This window comes from Saccoglossus kowalevskii, chromosome 18 (assembly GCF_978046115.1).
Source record: "Saccoglossus kowalevskii chromosome 18, keSacKowa6.1, whole genome shotgun sequence".
Classification (NCBI taxonomy): Eukaryota; Metazoa; Hemichordata; class Enteropneusta; family Harrimaniidae; genus Saccoglossus; species Saccoglossus kowalevskii.
This window is the reverse complement of record NC_140658.1, coordinates 22,520,061-22,540,543: the sequence shown is the minus strand read 5'-3', so window position 1 is coordinate 22,540,543 and position 20,483 is coordinate 22,520,061. Positions and strand designations below refer to the sequence as shown.

The 20,483-nt window shown below is 35.2% G+C and overlaps 1 protein-coding gene across 1 annotated transcript; it reads left to right on the top strand.

Moving 5' to 3' along the window:
* Window positions 1–5,767: 5,767 nt before the first annotated feature.
* On the top strand, window positions 5,768–19,410 carry LOC102802816 (deoxyribonuclease TATDN1-like). The gene is made up of 13 exons (XM_085493276.1): window positions 5,768–5,804; window positions 5,890–5,910; window positions 6,779–6,823; window positions 10,281–10,330; window positions 12,563–12,626; window positions 13,857–14,003; window positions 14,288–14,330; window positions 14,593–14,678; window positions 14,975–15,015; window positions 15,458–15,534; window positions 16,401–16,471; window positions 16,966–17,098; window positions 19,060–19,410. The coding sequence occupies exons 1-13, from the start codon at window positions 5,768–5,770 to the stop codon at window positions 19,163–19,165; spliced, it is 921 nt and encodes a 306-aa protein (XP_085349402.1). The 3' UTR covers window positions 19,166–19,410.
* Window positions 19,411–20,483: the final 1,073 nt, after the last annotated feature.

The window sequence follows — 20,483 nt, the reverse complement described above, 5'->3', positions numbered from 1 at the left end:
GCTGACTACATAATGCTGATAAAAAGTTGAATATCTAGAGAATGAAAAGTGATATAAAAAAACTGTAAATTGCATTCTCCTACATTTGTGGAGCTTATTCTTGAGAGGTCATTATGTTGTTTGGCTTGATGTTTCCTTCAAACAAAATTGTGCAGAATGTTACAAGCAGGGAAATAATGGTTAAGGCATAAGAGGGGGGGGGTTGATGGGATGTCTGCATTAGCATAATTACATGCGCAAGAAACTATGAGCTATCCATGCTGATTTCATTTTGAATAGAATGAAAATATGATTTTGATTTGAATACCGTACAAGGACCTTATTGTTTTCAGGTTTGTATATGTATAAGAACTTATGAGAGCTCTAGGTGGGATGAAAGTTGTCCTAGAAATTCATGAGTTGCGTCATGTGACAGCCATCCATGTCTAAAAACAAACTAAACTGTTGTCACATGCGACTGCTATAGTGGCCAACTGTGACTGTATTAGGGAACCATCTCTGCGAACAGATTTAAATTTGCATATGATTGACATGCAACTCATTAATAATTTCAACCAATCAAATTAGTTACGGCTACCATATGCAAATGTAGCTTACTGGGTTCACTGTAAGCTATTGTGGTCACAAGTGACAACATTTATGGGGCAGGGATACCCAGCCTTCATAGTAAACTAGAGCATACATCTTTCCATACTCGCCGATGGACACTAGTTTAGCTACATTTCTTTTAAGATACAAGTCCTTATAGTTATAATGTGAACTCTCAACATAAATAATATTTTCAGAAATCTGTGTGAAGTTCTTCCTTAATTAAAAAATATGCTATATTATTTTTTTTTGTTTTTTTAGAATAGGTGCCTTTTCACATATAATCCTCAGAAGGATGACAAAAATACCACAATTTATATATTTACATAATAGTCAATGTAGTAATTAATTTTTATCTCTTGTACACAAATATTTTTCACGTCAAAATGTCTTAAATTTACATTTGTAAGTCTTCAAGATTTACTGAATTATGATTATTAAAATGAGTTTCTGTAAATGAAAATGTATCATTTGGCATACCGTATTTGCTCTATTTGTTTCTATGGTCAAAATAATTTGTATTACTGTAAAACACGTTAAAATAGCTACATGGCATTTTAGAGAAATTGACTGAATGCATAAATTAACAGAATTTAGCAATCTCATTGTAAGAATATACTTTATTTTAAATTGACATTTTGAATTCACTAAAATAATATGCTAGCTAAAAAGACATGTTTTAAAGTATAAGGCTTGTGCGTTTGTCTGTTACAGGGGGGGTGGGGTAGAGGATGTACTTCTAACTGAGAAAATATAGTATTGGGCTAGCTGATATTTTCATTAGTTTTGTTCATGCGTACAAGCTGGTCTGGCTGTCTGGTAATGCAGGAAACCTTGGTATCAATCAATGAAAAAATCATTTACAATTATTGCTTTTAAATATACAAGTGTGTTTTCTTTGATTTGTTTTCATACGGATTAAACTTTATTTAAATCTTGAATTTGGCATTATAAAATGGTATCAATTTATTGCGAAGCAAGGGAAACTACACAATGTAAGACAGATTTGTGATTGTTGGCATTTATTTGAATTCCATCGTTTAAATTGTGGTGGTTGCCATGCAAACGATGTATTTCACAGGGTACCGTATTGATCATAGCACACCAAGATGACAATCACCATTCAATGTAATAAAAAAAATGTGCCAAATTGATGTTACCATAGAGTTTATGAAATGTACATTCACTGATGTTTTATTAAATAAATCCATATTGTAGAATTTGTGTTAAAGTATTCCTATATTGTATATGCGTGTCTCTGTTGGAAGGTTGGTCGTTCTCATAACTTTATTTTGAGTACTATTGAATTTCAGGGTGTTCAAAAGTTGGTAATCATTTCTGTTTTTGTTTGAATTTTTCTTTGTATTTCCATTGCTAATCAATGAATTTTATTTCACCAAAAACAAAACTAAAGTGAAATTTCACAATAACTGACTATTAAATAAGTAAATAATTCGCACAAAGTGGAGACAAGGATCACGTAAAAGGTTTTCTTTTTATATAATATCAATATGAAACCACAGTAAAGCTATAGGAATGAATTCTTCAATGCCTCCTCATTTCACCCTCTAATGTAATTGTATATACATGTACAATAAAAATAGAGGGGGTGCATGGTGAGGGGGTGAGTGCAACTATAAACCAGGGTTAGGGTTCAATGTATGTTGGGTTTTCAGTGAGGAATGTGCTCGAGCCAGTTATAACTGCAGAGATCCTACATGATTGTGATTGTCTCCATTAGATAGGATCCATGTCTTCAGTCCATACTCAAACAGGATTCAAGTCATGTTTTAATAATTAATTTTGAAATTGGCTCAAAAAGTCAATCCACACTAAATAGTTTAATGTGTATGAATAAGAATACTAAATTGATACCAAGCTGAACAGAAGAATTTCATGCATTTTTGGTTGAAGTCCAAGAAACCATTCTAAAATTTTGCTAAAAATTGGTAAAAATATATGCAAATTGGCAACTTAATATGAATGAATGTGGTCGCGAAACTCATTCCTTCTGCACATCGCTCCAAGCTACCGATGTAACAGATCTAGTTCAAATTCAACATTTTTCACCGTCAATAAATTTGTGATGTGGAAGTACTTGCTGGTACGTTGAACATTATGGTAAATTTTTGTTACAGCTAGCTAGTTTCATTCATTCATTCATTCATTCATTCATTCATTCATTCATTCATTCATTCATTCATTCAATATGGAAGTGGACATAAAACTCATTTACACCCTCCAGTTACATGAATGCATGAAAAAAAAACGGCAAAAATTAATTAAAATACACAGAAATATGAGCGTGTAGATTTTTACGAGGACAGTACGGCATTATGAAAGGTAAATTGATTAGTAAGAATGTCAATATCTTGATTCAACCTCGCAACTGAAGAGATACTTTGAATTGTGGTGCAGAATCAATTCCATCTGAGACTGCGTCTGTAACAGAATATCGTATTCATAGCGTCAGATGGTGTATAAGTTGTTACATTAAAATAAACAAAGAAACTTGCAGACGCATATGAGTTTCAGACACCAGCATAAAAAATCAGCTTGCAAATATCACTAAACGTTTTTCAATGTTTTCAATATTAATTATGTTACAAACTACCTTAGGCATAACATGTGGCATGGCATTGAAAGAAAGCTTTCAGTTTGACAGGCAATTGAGTAAGCTAAATCGAAATATGCCTGGGTATGATCGATCGCGTAAACTTTGAAGTGGTTTTAAGTCAATTTAGGTTACAATGTATAATAATATTTAAATTGTGATACATTACATTGAAACAAGTTCATATCATTTATGATAGAGGTCGAATTACACGTGTTTCTCAAATAGTGTCAACGAGAATAAACCAACACACACAGTGATGCGTATAACCTGTGTTATACTAGTATTTAAATTGTGACCCTGTAAAAATAACGAATGGACCCGAGAGCTGAATTTGTGTGAAGTACTCAAGCCCCGCAATTGTTAAACTCTAGAAACAGGGACTCACTAAACACAGTAATTGAATATAATAACGACAAAATGAAATAATAACAATTAGTTACATACATGTACGCATAACAATTGATATGAGTTATCAACTTACTTCAAGTTTGCTGCAGTTTATGCAGCTCTCTTGGTCGTGGTATACGTTGCGGGGCGACCATGGCCGACTATGGCCGCGACTATGGCCGCAACGTAATATCAAAATAGCTTAAGCGGCCAATAAGAGCTGCTAAACTGCAGCAAACTTCAAGTTACTTAATTAACACCCGCATACATTTGCAATGAGGCCGTACCGACCAGGGATGCTTGGCTGGTATAGGTGGAACGTATGAGTGTTCTGCAAAATGAAAAACAATTTCTTTCCACTCTTTTTTTTAAAAAATAAATCAAAACATCCTTATTGTAGAGAAACACGGACTTCATTTCTGAGTGAGATCAACTTTAGTGATAGGAAGATACACTGTTTATCCGCTCTGTTCGAATACCTCTGAGCATTTGGTGGATACATAAAATATTTTATTTGGTAACTGATCACAAATGAATGTCCAAGTATTATCACAAAAACACACCGTTAAACGCAATCTAAAATACATGTAACTAATTTGAGCCAGAATAAATGAACTTATCTTTTCCATTGAACTATTACACTTCATTTTTTAAGGGACATACATAAACGAGGCACTAACCAGCTCATTCCTGCTTTTACAACTCTTTTCATCTTGTACATTTGAAAATGCAATTCATCCCTAGTCGAGTCTGGACAGTTTTTACACTACCCTTTCTGAATGTGGGATACCTCCCCGACGGCCTAATTCACTGAATTCAACAGATTATTTATTTGGTGAAATATAATACTGATGTGTTTGGTTCCAAAAGAACAAAATCTGCCATCTGTATGCATCGTCCGCCTGCACGGTGATGCTCCGTTCGAACATTCCTCCCTCCACAACACCGTGCGGTAATTCTATTCATAACCGTGTATGTCACGTGGTTGCGCGATAGAAAGTTTACCGACCAATAGAAAGCTTTGTTACAATGACTACCAAAAAGCGCTTGGGGCTTTGCATTTCTGATGTCTTCATCTTCGGCTAGTCTGGTTCCCTGCCCCATTTCAACGCTGAGGTGAAAACTTGGGCAGGGAACCAGACTACATCTTCGGCTTCATTTCTGTCAATATATGTTGCAGTGACACAATGAGCTTTGAGGTATACTCTTCTATAATACTCAATAGTGGCAAGGTTGGTAAAGCATAATAACATAATGGTTTACCATTTCCAGTGCGACTAAACACGAACACATCAGACTCGGAACTAAGTACCCTGGACGGCTTTTGTCCGAATATTGTATTGCCTCGACAACCACTGCAAGCCAACACAGCTTCCACTGTGCGAGCATTTTCACCGCCTGGCAACCATCATGGTGAAAACAAAGGCCAAAATCTCTCAGAAAACGGTTCTTTAGGATGGTTGTTGACACCCCTTGAACCGTGTAACAAGATTACCCTGCATATGCAACATATTTAAATTTGGTTGTTTAGGATTTCTTTAAAGTTAAGTTTGTGCTGTTTTTTCGATTTTAGCTATTTTCGACCGGCGTTCCACAGCAGCTCGCGCAGAGCCCATAGAAATACATGGTAGAGTGGTGCGCGTCTTTAATAGCGTCTTGTGACTTAGCTCCGCCCCGACAATGTTGATAGCTTGGTCAAGCGCGTTGATGAAAGAAGCAATATGATTGGCTGTTGGTAAACTGATTCCAAACTGTGAGGGCATTGTCACATACACATATTCCTAATGAAATACTTCAAGGTGATAGTGGAGTGCTTCGCCGGAACATTCACCTTGAAAATTCAAGATGTCTGTATGCGTTTTGTGTGAAGTCAGTTTTTTAAACAGTACTTTTATTTTGGTTTTCGAGGAACTACGAACTTCGAAGTAAACCCATTACTTTGCGAAATACAGAATTTAACGCACATGTGTATCCCTCGACCTGCCAATCATAGATGTGATCATACCATTATATCGCAATTTTGCTCTTTTTGTAGCAAATACTTGTATCGTCTCTCATGTGTCTAATTTTAAACACTTATTTGCTGTTTTCAAAACTGGGAACAGCGACACCTGAACCCCTTTACCCTATTTTAATAGCGCCACCCAGCGGTAATCTTAAACAAATAAAAACAATATGGCTGCGCGCATGAAAACAGCATTGCGATTTATTGGTAAGTGGTATTCCATCGAAACGATATTTGTATGGTAATTATATCGGCCAACTCCTTAATTTTATTATTCTGATCTTATTTCTAGATATTGGCGCCAATCTAACAGGTATGTGTTCACGATGTAAAATTAAAGTCTTACTCAGTTCATTTGATCAAGGACGTGATTTGATCGACGTAATCTCACTCACGACCTCGGCTGCCGGCGGATCCGGGGTTTGATCACGACAGGGTCAGTGGTATCTACGCAAATTTCCACAAGGATGTAGAAATTGTTGTCAAAACAATTATTCACTATTTGCTACACTGTAGTTTCTTCACAGGTAACACGTATAGTGGATCAATAATATTTTATTAGGGATGAGCAGTAATTTTAATAGGGGGCGGGGTGTATTTGTTGATTTTCATGACGTGCGTACTCTCAAGGATTTATTTACGGCTGCGGGTCATGCAGGTTTCATTCAACGAACCTAAATGTTATTATTGATATTCAACAATATTCATGTTTCTTTCATACTAAAACATTCGTAAAAAATCAAATATCTGTGTCCCTTTAATATATGGCTGCATTGGTGTTTCTGTACATGTGTTTCATTGAGTTACTGTGGAATACTTTATTTTCGCTGGAATTAATTTTCGCTGAATAGGCTTTTTGGGCGTTTTGCATGGAATTTATTTTCACTGATTTTTGATGAGTTTAATGTGAAATATAGGAAAAAAAAAGTATGTTTGCTGGATTTTATTTTCACGCCGGAATTATCCCTTTAGCGAAAATAAATTCCAAGCGAAAATAAAGTATTCTACAGTATATAGTTTGCCATTAACTCCTGCTTTTAACATTTTATATAAAATGTATGTAAATTTATTAACAAATTAATTTATAATTCTGCATATTAATTAAATAATAATACGCCAATAACTTCTGGGATTTTGGAGTATATGTATTATGTGTAACTGAAAGTATGTTTTCTTATTAGATCCTGTATTCCGTGGTGTCTATCGCGGCTCACAAAAACATCAAGGTATATTAATCATGTACTGTCTATTTTATTTAATATAGGAATTTCTTGTCAATTTTTCAAAAAAAGAACAGAACTAGAAATATTTTGTAACACACTTCTAGACACACACTTGTTACTCGACACAGTGATTCTAGGCACAAACTCATCACTCATTGTATTGATTCTACGCACAAACTCATCACTCAATGCATTGATTCAACGCACAAACTCATCACTCAATGCATTGATTCTAGGCACAAACTCATCACTCATTGTATTGATTCTACGCACAAACTCATCACTCAATGCATTGATTCTACGCACAAACTCATCACTCAATGCATTGATTCTAGGCACAAACTCACCACTCATTCCATTGATTCTAGGCACACACTCCTTACTCAATGCATTGATTCTAGGCACACACTCCTTACTTATTCCATTGATTCTAGGCACAAACTCACCACTCATTACATTGATTCTAGGCACACACTCCTCACTCATTCCATTGATTCTAGGCACAAACTCCTCACTCATTCCATTGATTCTAGGCACAAACTCATCACTCATTCCATTGATTCTAGGCACAAACTCCTCACTAATTCCATTGATTCTAGGCACAAACTCCTCACTCATTCCATTGATTCTAGGCAAAAACTCCTCACTCAATGCATTGATTCTAGGCATAAAACTCATCACTCATTCAATTGATTTTAGGCACAAACTCATCACTCATTCCATTGTTTTTAGGCACAAACTCATCACTCATTCCATTGATTCTAGGCACAAACTCATCACTCATTCCATTGATTCTAGGCACAAACTCATCACTCATTCCATTGATTCTAGGCACAAACTCATCACTCATTCCATTGATTCTAGGCACAAACTCATCACTCATTCCATTGATTCTAGGCACAAACTCATCACTCATTCCATTGATTCTAGGCACGAACTCATCACTCACTCCATTGATTCTAGGCACAAACTCCTCACTCATTCCATTGATTCTAGGCAAAAACTCCTCACTCAATGCATTGATTCTAGGCATAAAACTCATCACTTATTCAATTGATTTTAGGCACAAACTCATCACTCATTCCATTGTTTTTAGGCACAAACTCATCACTCATTCCATTGATTCTAGGCACAAACTCATCACTCATTCCATTGATTCTAGGCACAAACTCATCACTCATTCCATTGATTCTAGGCACAAACTCATCACTCATTCCATTGATTCTAGGCACAAACTCATCACTCATTCCATTGATTCTAGGCACAAACTCATCACTCATTCCATTGATTCTAGGCACGAACTCATCACTCACTCCATTGATTCTAGGCACAAACTCATCACTCATTCCATTGTTTTTAGGCACAAACTCATCACTCATTCCATTGATTCTAGGCACAAACTCATCACTCATTCCATTGATTCTAGGCACAAACTCATCACTCATTCCATTGATTCTAGGCACAAACTCATCACTCATTCCATTGATTCTAGGCACAAACTCATCACTCATTCCATTGATTCTAGGCACAAACTCATCACTCATTCCATTGATTCTAGGCACAAACTCATCACTCATTCCATTGATTCTAGGCACGAACTCATCACTCACTCCATTGATTCTAGGCACAAACTCATCACTCATTCCATTGATTCTAGGCACAAACTCATCACTCATTCCATTGATTCTAGGCACAAACTCATCACTCATTCCATTGATTCTAGGCACAAACTCATCACTCATTCCATTGATTCTAGGCACAAACTCATCACTCATTCCATTGTTTTTAGGCACAAACTCATCACTCATTCCATTGATTTTAGGCACAAACTCATCACTCATTCCATTGATTCTAGGCACAAACTCATCACTCATTCCATTGATTCTAGGCACAAACTCATCACTCATTCCATTGATTCTAGGCACAAACTCATCACTCATTCCATTGATTCTAGGCACAAACTCATCACTCATTCCATTGATTCTAGGCACAAACTCATCACTCATTCCATTGATTCTAGGCACGAACTCATCACTCACTCCATTGATTCTAGGCACAAACTCATCACTCATTCCATTGATTCTAGGCACAAACTCATCACTCATTCCATTGATTCTAGGCACAAACTCATCACTCATTCCATTGATTCTAGGCACGAACTCATCACTCACTCCATTGATTCTAGGCACAAACTCATCACTCATTCCATTGTTTTTAGGCACAAACTCATCACTCATTCCATTGATTCTAGGCACAAACTCATCACTCATTCCATTGATTCTAGGCACAAACTCATCACTCATTCCATTGATTCTAGGCACAAACTCATCACTCATTCCATTGATTCTAGGCACAAACTCATCACTCATTCCATTGATTCTAGGCACAAACTCATCACTCATTCCATTGATTCTAGGCACAAACTCATCACTCATTCCATTGATTCTAGGCACAAACTCATCACTCATTCCATTGATTCTAGGCACAAACTCATCACTCATTCCATTGATTCTAGGCACGAACTCATCACTCACTCCATTGATTCTAGGCACAAACTCATCACTCATTCCATTGATTCTAGGCACAAACTCATCACTCATTCCATTGATTCTAGGCACAAACTCATCACTCATTCCATTGATTCTAGGCACAAACTCATCACTCATTCCATTGATTCTAGGCACAAACTCATCACTCATTCCATTGTTTTTAGGCACAAACTCATCACTCATTCCATTGATTTTAGGCACAAACTCATCACTCATTCCATTGATTCTAGGCACAAACTCATCACTCATTCCATTGATTCTAGGCACAAACTCATCACTCATTCCATTGATTCTAGGCACAAACTCATCACTCATTCCATTGATTCTAGGCACAAACTCATCACTCATTCCATTGATTCTAGGCACAAACTCATCACTCATTCCATTGATTCTAGGCACGAACTCATCACTCACTCCATTGATTCTAGGCACAAACTCATCACTCATTCCATTGATTCTAGGCACAAACTCATCACTCATTCCATTGATTCTAGGCACAAACTCATCACTCATTCCATTGATTCTAGGCACGAACTCATCACTCACTCCATTGATTCTAGGCACAAACTCATCACTCATTCCATTGTTTTTAGGCACAAACTCATCACTCATTCCATTGATTCTAGGCACAAACTCATCACTCATTCCATTGATTCTAGGCACAAACTCATCACTCATTCCATTGATTCTAGGCACAAACTCATCACTCATTCCATTGATTCTAGGCACAAACTCATCACTCTTTCCATTGATTCTAGGCACAAACTCATCACTCATTCCATTGATTCTAGGCACAAACTCATCACTCATTCCATTGATTCTAAGCCCGAACTCATCACTCACTCCATTGATTCTAGGCACAAACTCGTCACTTAATGCATTAATTCTAGGCTGTTGTTTTGTTTTGATAGATGATTTTACTGATGTCCTACAAAGAGCTGTTGATGTTGGAATTCAAAAGGTATTGTTTACGCTTTGCAGTATACATGTATTTTAATAGTCAGATTATTGCTGACATTAAGAGTATACAGTATTTATCTAGAGACATCGCTCTCTGCAAAACATCACCCATAGACTATATTTCAGCACCTGGGTGATATTTTGGTGCTGCAAAAACAGATAAATATCTACAAAACTAATTGATTTTAAAATAAAAAGTATATGTTTTTCCAAGAACGCCAATTAGTAGGATACAAATCAGCATTGGCACACACCTTGTAGAAAGCATGGGAATCTGCCAAAAAATAATACTGTGACATCCAAGTTATATCCAAGATGTACATTACCGATTCTCTTGTTTTCCCCCAAAAAAATATTTAATGCAGATTCATTGTTTGAATGGTTTAGATACAATCAAAAATTCAAAATTACGCAACTGAGATCTTTGTTGATCTTGTACTGACATAGGGTCAAGCAGCTGTCCAATCAAAGATATAAATTTACACATCGGGTCACTCATAGCATCCGTATGTCCATATATGGTAGTAATGAACTTTCAACCATTCAACAACATGGTGCCAAAGTCACCCAAGCTGTCAGAGTGTATGTTTGTCTTAGAAGACAACCTTTTGTACAAGTGGAGCCTCAAACATGGGGACTCACAATGTTTTATAATTTATATTAATATTTATTTGAATTTAAGTCAAGTTTGCAAAGCTTAGGTTTAGTAAAGGGGGAAGGTATGGTTCAATTTATATTAATATTAATATAATTGTACCATACCTTCCCCTGTTACTAAACCTAAGCTTCGCAAACATTTCTATGTTCAGTCACAGGATATTCAACTTTTATTTAATTAAATATAATTAAAACACAATTCTACATTGTATTACATTGTAATTGAGTTTAATTATACTCCAATTAAAACGCAATCCTATATAGGAATGCGTTTTAATCAAGTTCATATCGCAACTACCGTACCTTATATTAAAAGTTAATCCAATGTATGGTGTTACAACTACGGTAAGACCTGTATATATGCGCTTGTGTGTTTGTGTCTGATATTATGACCACGGAGCTGTCATGCTGAACAAAAATATGAATTAAAATGAGGTTGACTTCTAAATGGCTTTAAAGCACCACAGTCGTTGTACAGTGTGTGAATTTGTGTAGAGAAACAAATGAATGAATTTTACACTCGTGGTGATGTGTTGCGATCTTAGTAGAGATCAGCAGAGGTGTAAGTTGACACTTACATCAAGGAATGGCACTTTTTAACTCAGCAGACCTACAGTGCAGTTCCCGGTGTCTGAAGTCTGGTTAGATGTCTGGATGGATGTGGGCGAATTCTTCTCAAAAAACGCTGAACCATTTGACTTGATTTTTGTTGTGTAGCAGCCTTGATGGGTGTAGATGGAAATTTGTTCTGCCAAAAATAATGTAAATTAGCTAAAAGAAACTGCGACATAATTTGGTATACAGTGCTAAGATTGATATTACTCATGTTTTTGGTGAATATTTTTAGTATATATTTTTGTTATTTTTGGTAAAAAATGCTATTTTCGACTTCTTCTTGAAAACTAATAGCTCAATTGCTTCAATACTTGGGTGGACCTGTGTCAGATTTGTTAATTTCATGATAAAAACTCTCTAATTTGGTGAATATTTTTGGTAAAAACCGTTGAGTGACAGGCAATTGGCCTATTTTATTTTTTAAAAATCGCTTGATAATAACTATTCCCTTGCTATGTTTGCATACAAAGCTAGAGCGGGAATTAAAGGGATACAAATCTAAATCTTTTTGTGAATACTGTGAATCAAGAGTAGATTGATCTTGATGAGAAAGTGATGCCAGGTGTGGACATTAAAATAGTTATTATGTACACAATACTGAAAAGTGCCAGTGATGTTTTGCTTCTGGTGATCTCACAAAATATGACAAATTTTCTAAAACATGACCCGGGGTAACCTTTCAGATAAATACGGTAATACTAGGAGGTTTCTATAAGAATATCGCAAAGTATATATGAAGCAAAATGTTGTACTAAAATGTTAGCAGGAAAAAAGATGGCGTTCAAAGAGCAATACAATTCACATTTCTCTCTGGCTACATTGATCATCATGATGCAAAAAAATCACCTTTGACTGGAGCACTGATGCCTTATCACTTACAAATATCGAGATCATCTATGCTGAATGTAAATTGATCTACAGATATTTTGTCTGACTCAATGTAAAAATGTTTTTATTTCAGATTTTTGTGACTGGTGGTAGTTTAGAAGATAGCAAAGAAGCTTTAGAACTTGCCAAAACAAATGGTAAGTTTACTATATTTGTAATATTTTATAGGTTTCAACTAAGTAATCATTTCATTTAAATCATTATATAGGGCAATGTCCAAATAAGGACAGAGGTGAGATATTATGAGATTATGACCGGATATCATTCCGTATAGAGCTGGTTGGTGAGTGACATCATGGGATAGTATTATCCACAACATTACAGTGCACGATGTTAGAAGTATCAACAACTAGTTCTATAAATAAGCGATACGTGTATGTACCCCTTTCATCTCAATCAATATATAGTGCAACGTCCAAATATGGACAGAGGTGTGATATTATGAAACTATATATGGATATATCAGTTATTTGTAGAGCTGCCATGGTTGATGAGTGACATCATAGGTTGGTATTATCCAAAAAAATACGGCTCATGACTAGAAGCAATCAGCTTTACAAATAAGTGATATCAGGAGATAATTAACCTTCTTATCGAATGACCAATTCCAATTGTGCGAACTTGTGTCTCGGCTACACTGGTGGCCCACGCTTTGCCGAATTTTGCTGAGTACACACATCAGGAATCCTCGGTCTTGCATGTATTTTAGTCATTCTCTGTATTCAGTTCAGATCAGATCACCCAGAAATGAGAGTTGCCAAATAATATAGCTTTTAGCCCAAATTGACCATATTTTAGGAAAGTAACGATTATTTGAATGTATAGACTATCTTCATTGTAATTTTCTTGAATGTATAATTATTGAAATCTTTTAGAAATAAATCTTTAGTTCATATTATTACATGATAGTGTCATTGCACCATTTTGAAATAATTGTTGTTATTCAGTCTGAAGTTCTTGTATTGCTGTGATTAAAAAACAGTACCACAGTCCACCGCACATATATGACTGTGTAGGAGCTCATTATATGTGTATTGGTGGGCATGGTCATCCTGATTTTGAGTTGTCCCGCAGGTCGCCATTACAGTATACATGTAGAATGGTTTCCATGAAAATTCCACTTAAAATTACTCAAAACTTGGTTATTTGATATCATATAAAATAAAATGGTTTATATTGCAAATAGGAAATTTCAAAACAGACTTGACTACTTTCAGGTGCCTGCATTACTTGCATATTGGTTTCAATACTTATTGTTGTGTGTTACTAATAAAATAATGTATGTAGAACAACGTCCATATATGGTCAATTGTGTTACAATACAAGATAGAGTTGTGTGGAGTTCACTTGTGTGAATTATATTTCAGATAACCTATACAGTACAGTGGGGTGCCATCCAACACGGTGTACTGAATTTGAAGCGGAGAACAATCCGGAAAAATATTTGCAAGATTTATATGACCTTGTAGATCAGAACAAAGAGAAGGTGATTGCAATAGGAGAGTGTGGTCTAGGTAAGAGATATGTAACGCAGTGCTTCATTGGCTGCTAACAAGGATATATGCATCATGCATTCTTATTTCAGCCAATCAGAATGATGGTTACATACAATGACAGATTTAGTATGCCTTTATAGGTGGTTATTTTGTGCTGTGTATACACAGAGACGAGCTTTTAGTTTGTTTGTCACTATGTTCCTCAGCATTCGTCGATGTCAATTCAGAAATTTGTGAACTAAAAAAAAAAAGAACAGTTATTTAATTATATATACATATAAGATATTTTTTTATTATTATAGACTATGACAGACTCCATTTTTGTTCCAAAGAAATTCAGTTGAAGTAAGTGTGATACAATAAAGTCTGTCTGTTTAACTAAACTCGGAAAACCAGAAAACTAGAAATGTTTGCTCTTCCTGATCTCAATATGAATAACCTTTATGTTGATAAACTGAACAATTTTGTCATTCTCATTTGTGTTCATTGTAGACATGTTTACTGCATATTGTGATGGCAATTTCAATGTGGTTATGCGTATTGGAAGAATTTTTAGGAAAAATTTTTGTTTTGATCACTCCATATGTAAAGTTTCTTTGGCTTTCAGATACTTTGAAAAACAGTTTCACCTTGCTGAGAAAACCAAACTACCGATGTTTCTTCATTGCAGAAACTCTCACGTTGATTTGATAGGTATGGACATATGTGTATAATATCTGCCATAGACTTTTTTTATAGTAAGCTAGGGTGCTCATTGACATTCTGAACACTAAACTGAGGTGTCATTCAAGTATTTTGAATTGCCACTGCATGTAAAATATTGAATGTAAAAAGGTGCTGATCTGATTTTGGTCATTGAATGAAATTTTTTCAAAATCCCCATCAATCTTAAATTCTGGAGACTTAATGATGCCCAAATTTTCTGTGAGAGAACACCTACCCTCGCCTTTCCATATGAGTTGTGATGATTATTATTTCATTATTATCAGACTTACTGAAAAGAAACCAGGACAGATTTACAGGAGGTGTGGTGAGCATAACTTGTTCTTGTAAAAGTATTTCATGTGTGCATTTAAATTATCATGTGTTGTGAGGAATAATTAATATGTGTAATATATTACATTGAAGTCATTGAATTTTCTCTAAATAAACTATTAATAAATTTTTTTTTAAAGATTTGGTAAAGACCTGTAGATAATGGGGAATTATCACCATTTTGTCCAAAATGTTCAAAAAAAATATTCAAAAATACCAACATGCAAAGGTTTCACCAAAATGTGGGTGGGGGGTGGGGGTGGGGGAGTTAACATGTACTAATCATGTGTTTGCCATGACAATACAAATTTTAAACAATGAACTGAACCTAAATATGGGCCAGTATCCACAGACGCAATAATTTTTCTCCAAATATTCTGTATAGTATAGAGATCTATGGTGACCAACCTGTTTAATTGATTGTCTGTTTTCCTTAGGTGCATACTTTTGATGGTTCTAAGGAAGAAGCATCCAGTTTATTAGAAATGGGTTTATATATTGGGATAAATGGATGGTAGGTTAGACTGACAATTGTCTTAAATAAATACAAAATAATACAAATCCCCCAATGTGTTGTCTTACTTGTGTATAGTGACTGTAATGAAAGAAACATTGCCCCCAGAAAGTATGTTGTATCATTTCATGTTAAGTAGACATTCTATGAATTGTTAAATTTTGAAAATAAAAAGTACTCACATGTGGAATAAAAAAAATGCGATGTGGATAAAAATATATATTTTTTCTTTTGTTGCTTGAAACTGTGTCTTGCTGACCATATTTCAGTATAATTTATTGTAACCTAAAATTGTTGCTTTTGCAGCGCACTTCATATAATATTTATTGGGTGAATATTTTGTGCACATTTTCATTGTTTTATTGAATAATTACTTAGTTGTGTGCTAAAGAAGTGTAATACAATATATTCATCAACATATCAAAGAACATTATATCATGGTTAGTCCTAATCTAGCAGTTTGGCTGAAGCAAGGTCATATATCTGGCACTAGAAGACCTGTGATCATCTCTCCCAAACTGAATAAACTGGCTTAAATATCGAACTGAATCGAGATCACACTGCTGTGAGATCTGTTCATAGTGATTGCAAGTGTATGATCAATCGCTTATGCTTGGCTATTATCTTCCGCCAAATATGCTAATTTTACCCAGGGAGTTCTTATATTCACTACCAAATAACCTCACTTGCAGTTTTATAACTTCTAAATCTTAAATATGACATGTTCTCATCCATATTGCTTCATTAGGGAATTCTTGCATGTTATTTTAGCAACACGCGAGTCAGCATAATGCCAACTTACAAGTGTGTATTTCATTCATTCATTATATTTTATAATATTTTGATGCTATATATTTCGTTCACAGTTCTCTTAAAAGCCAAAATAACGTTGATGTTATGTGTGGAATACCCAGTGAGAGACTCATGATTGAAACAGGTAGATGATCATATGCCTTTTGCTAATACATAATTTTTAGTGCCTTTTGAGATTACACACCATTCGGTAATTTAACATGTGAATGTGTTATATTCTACACTCTAAAGTAGGTACATGTATTACAGAGTGATAATAGTGGTAATCTGTTAATCTGGCAATTAATCCTTACATGATGGTCACTATTACCGATACTCAAATTTCTGACATGCCTGGTGGCAAACTAGCAATATTTTAGCAAACTTTTTTGTTCCAGCCTCTTTAAAAAATAATGTAAAATAATAAAGTTATTAACAAAATACCAGAATTCAGGTTCTCGTACATTGTTTGCTTTGGCATTTATGCTACACGATTGTTTGCTTTGTGTTTTCATTGATCTGGCAGAGAGGTCAAATGGAGTACTGGTACAATAACTCAAATGCAATAACAGGAGTACAATAACGACAATAGGTTACAGGGCTTGGTGTATAATAATATCATATATACTGTCATTACAGATGCACCATGGTGTGAGATACGTCCTTCACATGCTGGGCATAAATTTATTAAGACACAGTTACAGACGAAGAAGAAAGAGAAATGGACACATGGATTTGGTGTGAAAAGTCGAAATGAGCCATGCAACATCATGTAAGTTTACAGAAAGAAAATAAAAGTAAACCACTTGCCATCTGTGAATGAGTATGCTTTATTGCCCTCTACAGTACAAAACTTGGTAGCCTTTGTTAGTCCCCGTTCGGACGGAGTCCGAAAACGGGGACTTATGTTTTGCCCTGTGTGCGTCCGTCCGTCCGTCCGTCCGTCCGTGATCACCTGTATCTCGAACATGCATGGACCGATTATGTTCAAACTTCACTCATACATCACACATTATATGGGACATATGGACATGCATTTTTTTCATGATCCGATTAACGATAGCCGAATAGCGACCATTTTAAGGCCGAAAATGCATCAAAATCGCACATTTTCACCATTCCGGACCCGGATCTCAGTTATGCATGGATGGATTTCGTTCAAATTTGGTCCATACATTAAACATAATAGGACCTTGATGCACGTCATTTTTTTTTTCGGATCAAGTTCGAAATGGCCGACTGGCGGCCATTTTGTTTTAAAGAATTCAGTTCTGGATCCGTATCCGAGACATGTCTGGATTGATCAAGTTCAAACTTCACACACACAAGGTACATCATGTCACAGATATGTATGTGCATTTGTTTCATGATCCCATTAACGATAGCCAAATGGCGGCCGCTTTAAGGCCGAAAATGCATTGAAATCGCACATTTTCACCATTCCGGACCCAGATCTCAGTTATGCATGGACGGATTTCATTGAAATTTGGTACATACATTAAACATAATAGGACCTTGATGCACGTCATTTTTTTTTTCAGATCAAGTTCGAAATGGCCGACTGGCGGCCATTTTGTTTTAAAGAATTCAGTTCTGGATCCGTATCCGAGACATGTCTGGATTGATCAAGTTCAAACTTCACACACACAAGGTACATCATGTCACAAATATGTATGTGCATTTGTTTCATGATCCCATTAACGATAGCCAAATGGCGGCCGCTTTAAGGCCGAAAATGCATTGAAATCGCACATTTTCACCATTCCGAACCCGGATCTCAGTTATGCATGGACGGATTTCGTTCAAATTTGGTACTTACATTAAACATAATAGGACCTTGATGCACGTCATTTTTTTTTTCAGATCAAGTTCGAAATGGCCGACTGGCGGCCATTTTGTTTTAAAGAATTCAGTTCTGGATCCGTATCCAAGACATGTCTGGATTGATCAAGTTCAAACTTCACACACACATGGTGCATCATGTCACAAATAGATATGTGCATTTGTTTCATGATCCGCTTAACAATAGCTGAATGATGGCCATTTTAATACCGAAAATGTATTAAAATCAATTATTTTCACAATTCCCGAACCAGATCTCAGTCATGCATGGATGGATTTTGTTCAGATTTAGTACAATGTGTTGTACATATGCAGGTGCATTTCAGTCATGATCTGCTTTGAATGTATATGTCACTCAAATATGAACGGAACGGGGACGTGTCATTGACAATGACTTGTTTTTATAAAATGGTAGGTGAGGGCTTGAGGGGTCTTACCAGCAATTAGATTTCCATAGATGACAATGATGGTGTTTTAGTGAATTCCTCCAGAAAACCAATTTCAAAGATCCAAATACTGTTCTAATTTGCTGAAATCAAATGTATTTTATGAAATTCAGGCCAGTAAAGCACAAGTTCCCAAGCTCTTATAAAATAGATGTTAACAAAACACACAGATTTGTCAGTCTTCCTACCTTCAATATTCTCAGAAAAACAGCCAGTTTTGTAGTATCTAATTAGGAGTTGCCCAGATCCACAGGTCACCAGTACTTGTCAATAAACAAAGTTTACGCAACAGCTGACATAATTGATGTACACTCTCACACATTACGTATTAGATAAAACGTAAACAAAAGAAGCATATAATTTGAGTCCCACAAGTGCTGATAGGTGTCATTGGTGGTATGGAACCTACATTTACAACTTTCATGTTTATTTTTCCCCCTTGTAGTCAAGTGTTGGAGGTCATGGCGGCAGCGAGAGATGAAGATATTGTGGAGCTTGCAGATACGTTATATGAAAACACACAGAAATTGTTTTTTGGTGGAAAGTCCTGAATATAGACAGTTGTTTAAACAAATTACATTTCGAATGCATGACTTTTCTCAATACATGACATGGTTTATTTGCTTAAAAGTATGGAATGGAACATTTTATGATAGAACAAGTGTACTGTGTCATATTTCTTTGGTAATGAATTTTCTTTCACCATATAGATACATCACAGACTGGCCTTTTCTGTAATCTTACAAAGATGATCATGGTATATTGCGATGCAAATAAATTGATATATTTAAATCTACTTTGGAACATTAGTTCATTTTCATTATGTCTATTATTCAATTAAAATAATGTTATATATACCATTACAAAATACAATTTAATTTAATTATATTGAATTATACAAAAATAACAATGAAATAATTTCAAAAATAAACAAAACTAGCTAACTGGTTTAAATTGTTTTCATTTCTTGAACTCGAGAGGGAAATTATTTTGTTGTATGTGGGATCAGTGCAAATCCACACCAACAATAATTCTTTTTTAATCATTCAGCCATTCAGTTTAATACAGTGACAGTGAGGGAAAATAATCATAATATATTCATTACCCATTTGAAGTTGACAGTATTTGAGAAGTCTTTGATCTAGGGAGAATTTGTTTTACATTTTTACAATACCTATTGTTAGAAGAACAATGTAGCCTTTTAAACGCAGCTTAAAATTTGAAAACGTGAATGCAATTCAAATATTTTTTGCAATCATGTCACAATTAAAATTAAACAATAAATTGTTATATGATTAAAGGAAGAGAATTGGAGACGATGAAAATATGTAATGACGCTGATGAGGAATTATCACGACTCTGTATGCGGTCTGTGGTGGTTTCCAGTCGACAAGAAGTTGTAAAGATGTACAGGTGGCTAAGCCTAAAAGTTGAAACAAGTAAGCTTATTGCGTGGTCAAGGCTAATTGTAATCGAAGAAATGAAACGAAACGGGATAACATACATAATGAAAATTAAACTGTAATCGGTGAAAATGCACGCACAATACGGAAAATGTTTGCCGAAAATAACAATATTTTATACGTAAATGGTTCGTTTCGCTAATTACAGATAATCAAAAATCTGTCATCATCGAAACAAGTTTCTCACACGTACAATATTCACAATTGTCGGATGAAACTTGACCAGTATATTAACCGTTCACTAGTGTATATAACGACATAAAACATTTGCCGAACATTACAATATTTAATCAGTAAATGGTTCGTTTCGCTAATAATAAATTGCAGATAATAAGAAATCTGTAATCATCAAAACAAGTTTCTTACACGTATGTCAGGAATCCAAAGTTTAATTTATTTCCAAGTA

What these genes read in the sequence shown, in the direction of transcription:
- LOC102802816 (XM_085493276.1), top strand. Translation starts at nt 5,768, where the DNA reads ATGGCTGCGCGCATGAAAACAGCATTGCGATTTATTG. An exon ending in AGAACTTGCCAAAACAAATG is followed by an intron (nt 12,627 to 13,856) that starts GTAAGTTTACTA and finishes ATTATATTTCAG; the next exon opens with ATAACCTATACAGTACAGTG. An exon ending in ACAGATTTACAGGAGGTGTG is followed by an intron (nt 15,016 to 15,457) that starts GTGAGCATAACT and finishes TGTTTTCCTTAG; the next exon opens with GTGCATACTTTTGATGGTTC.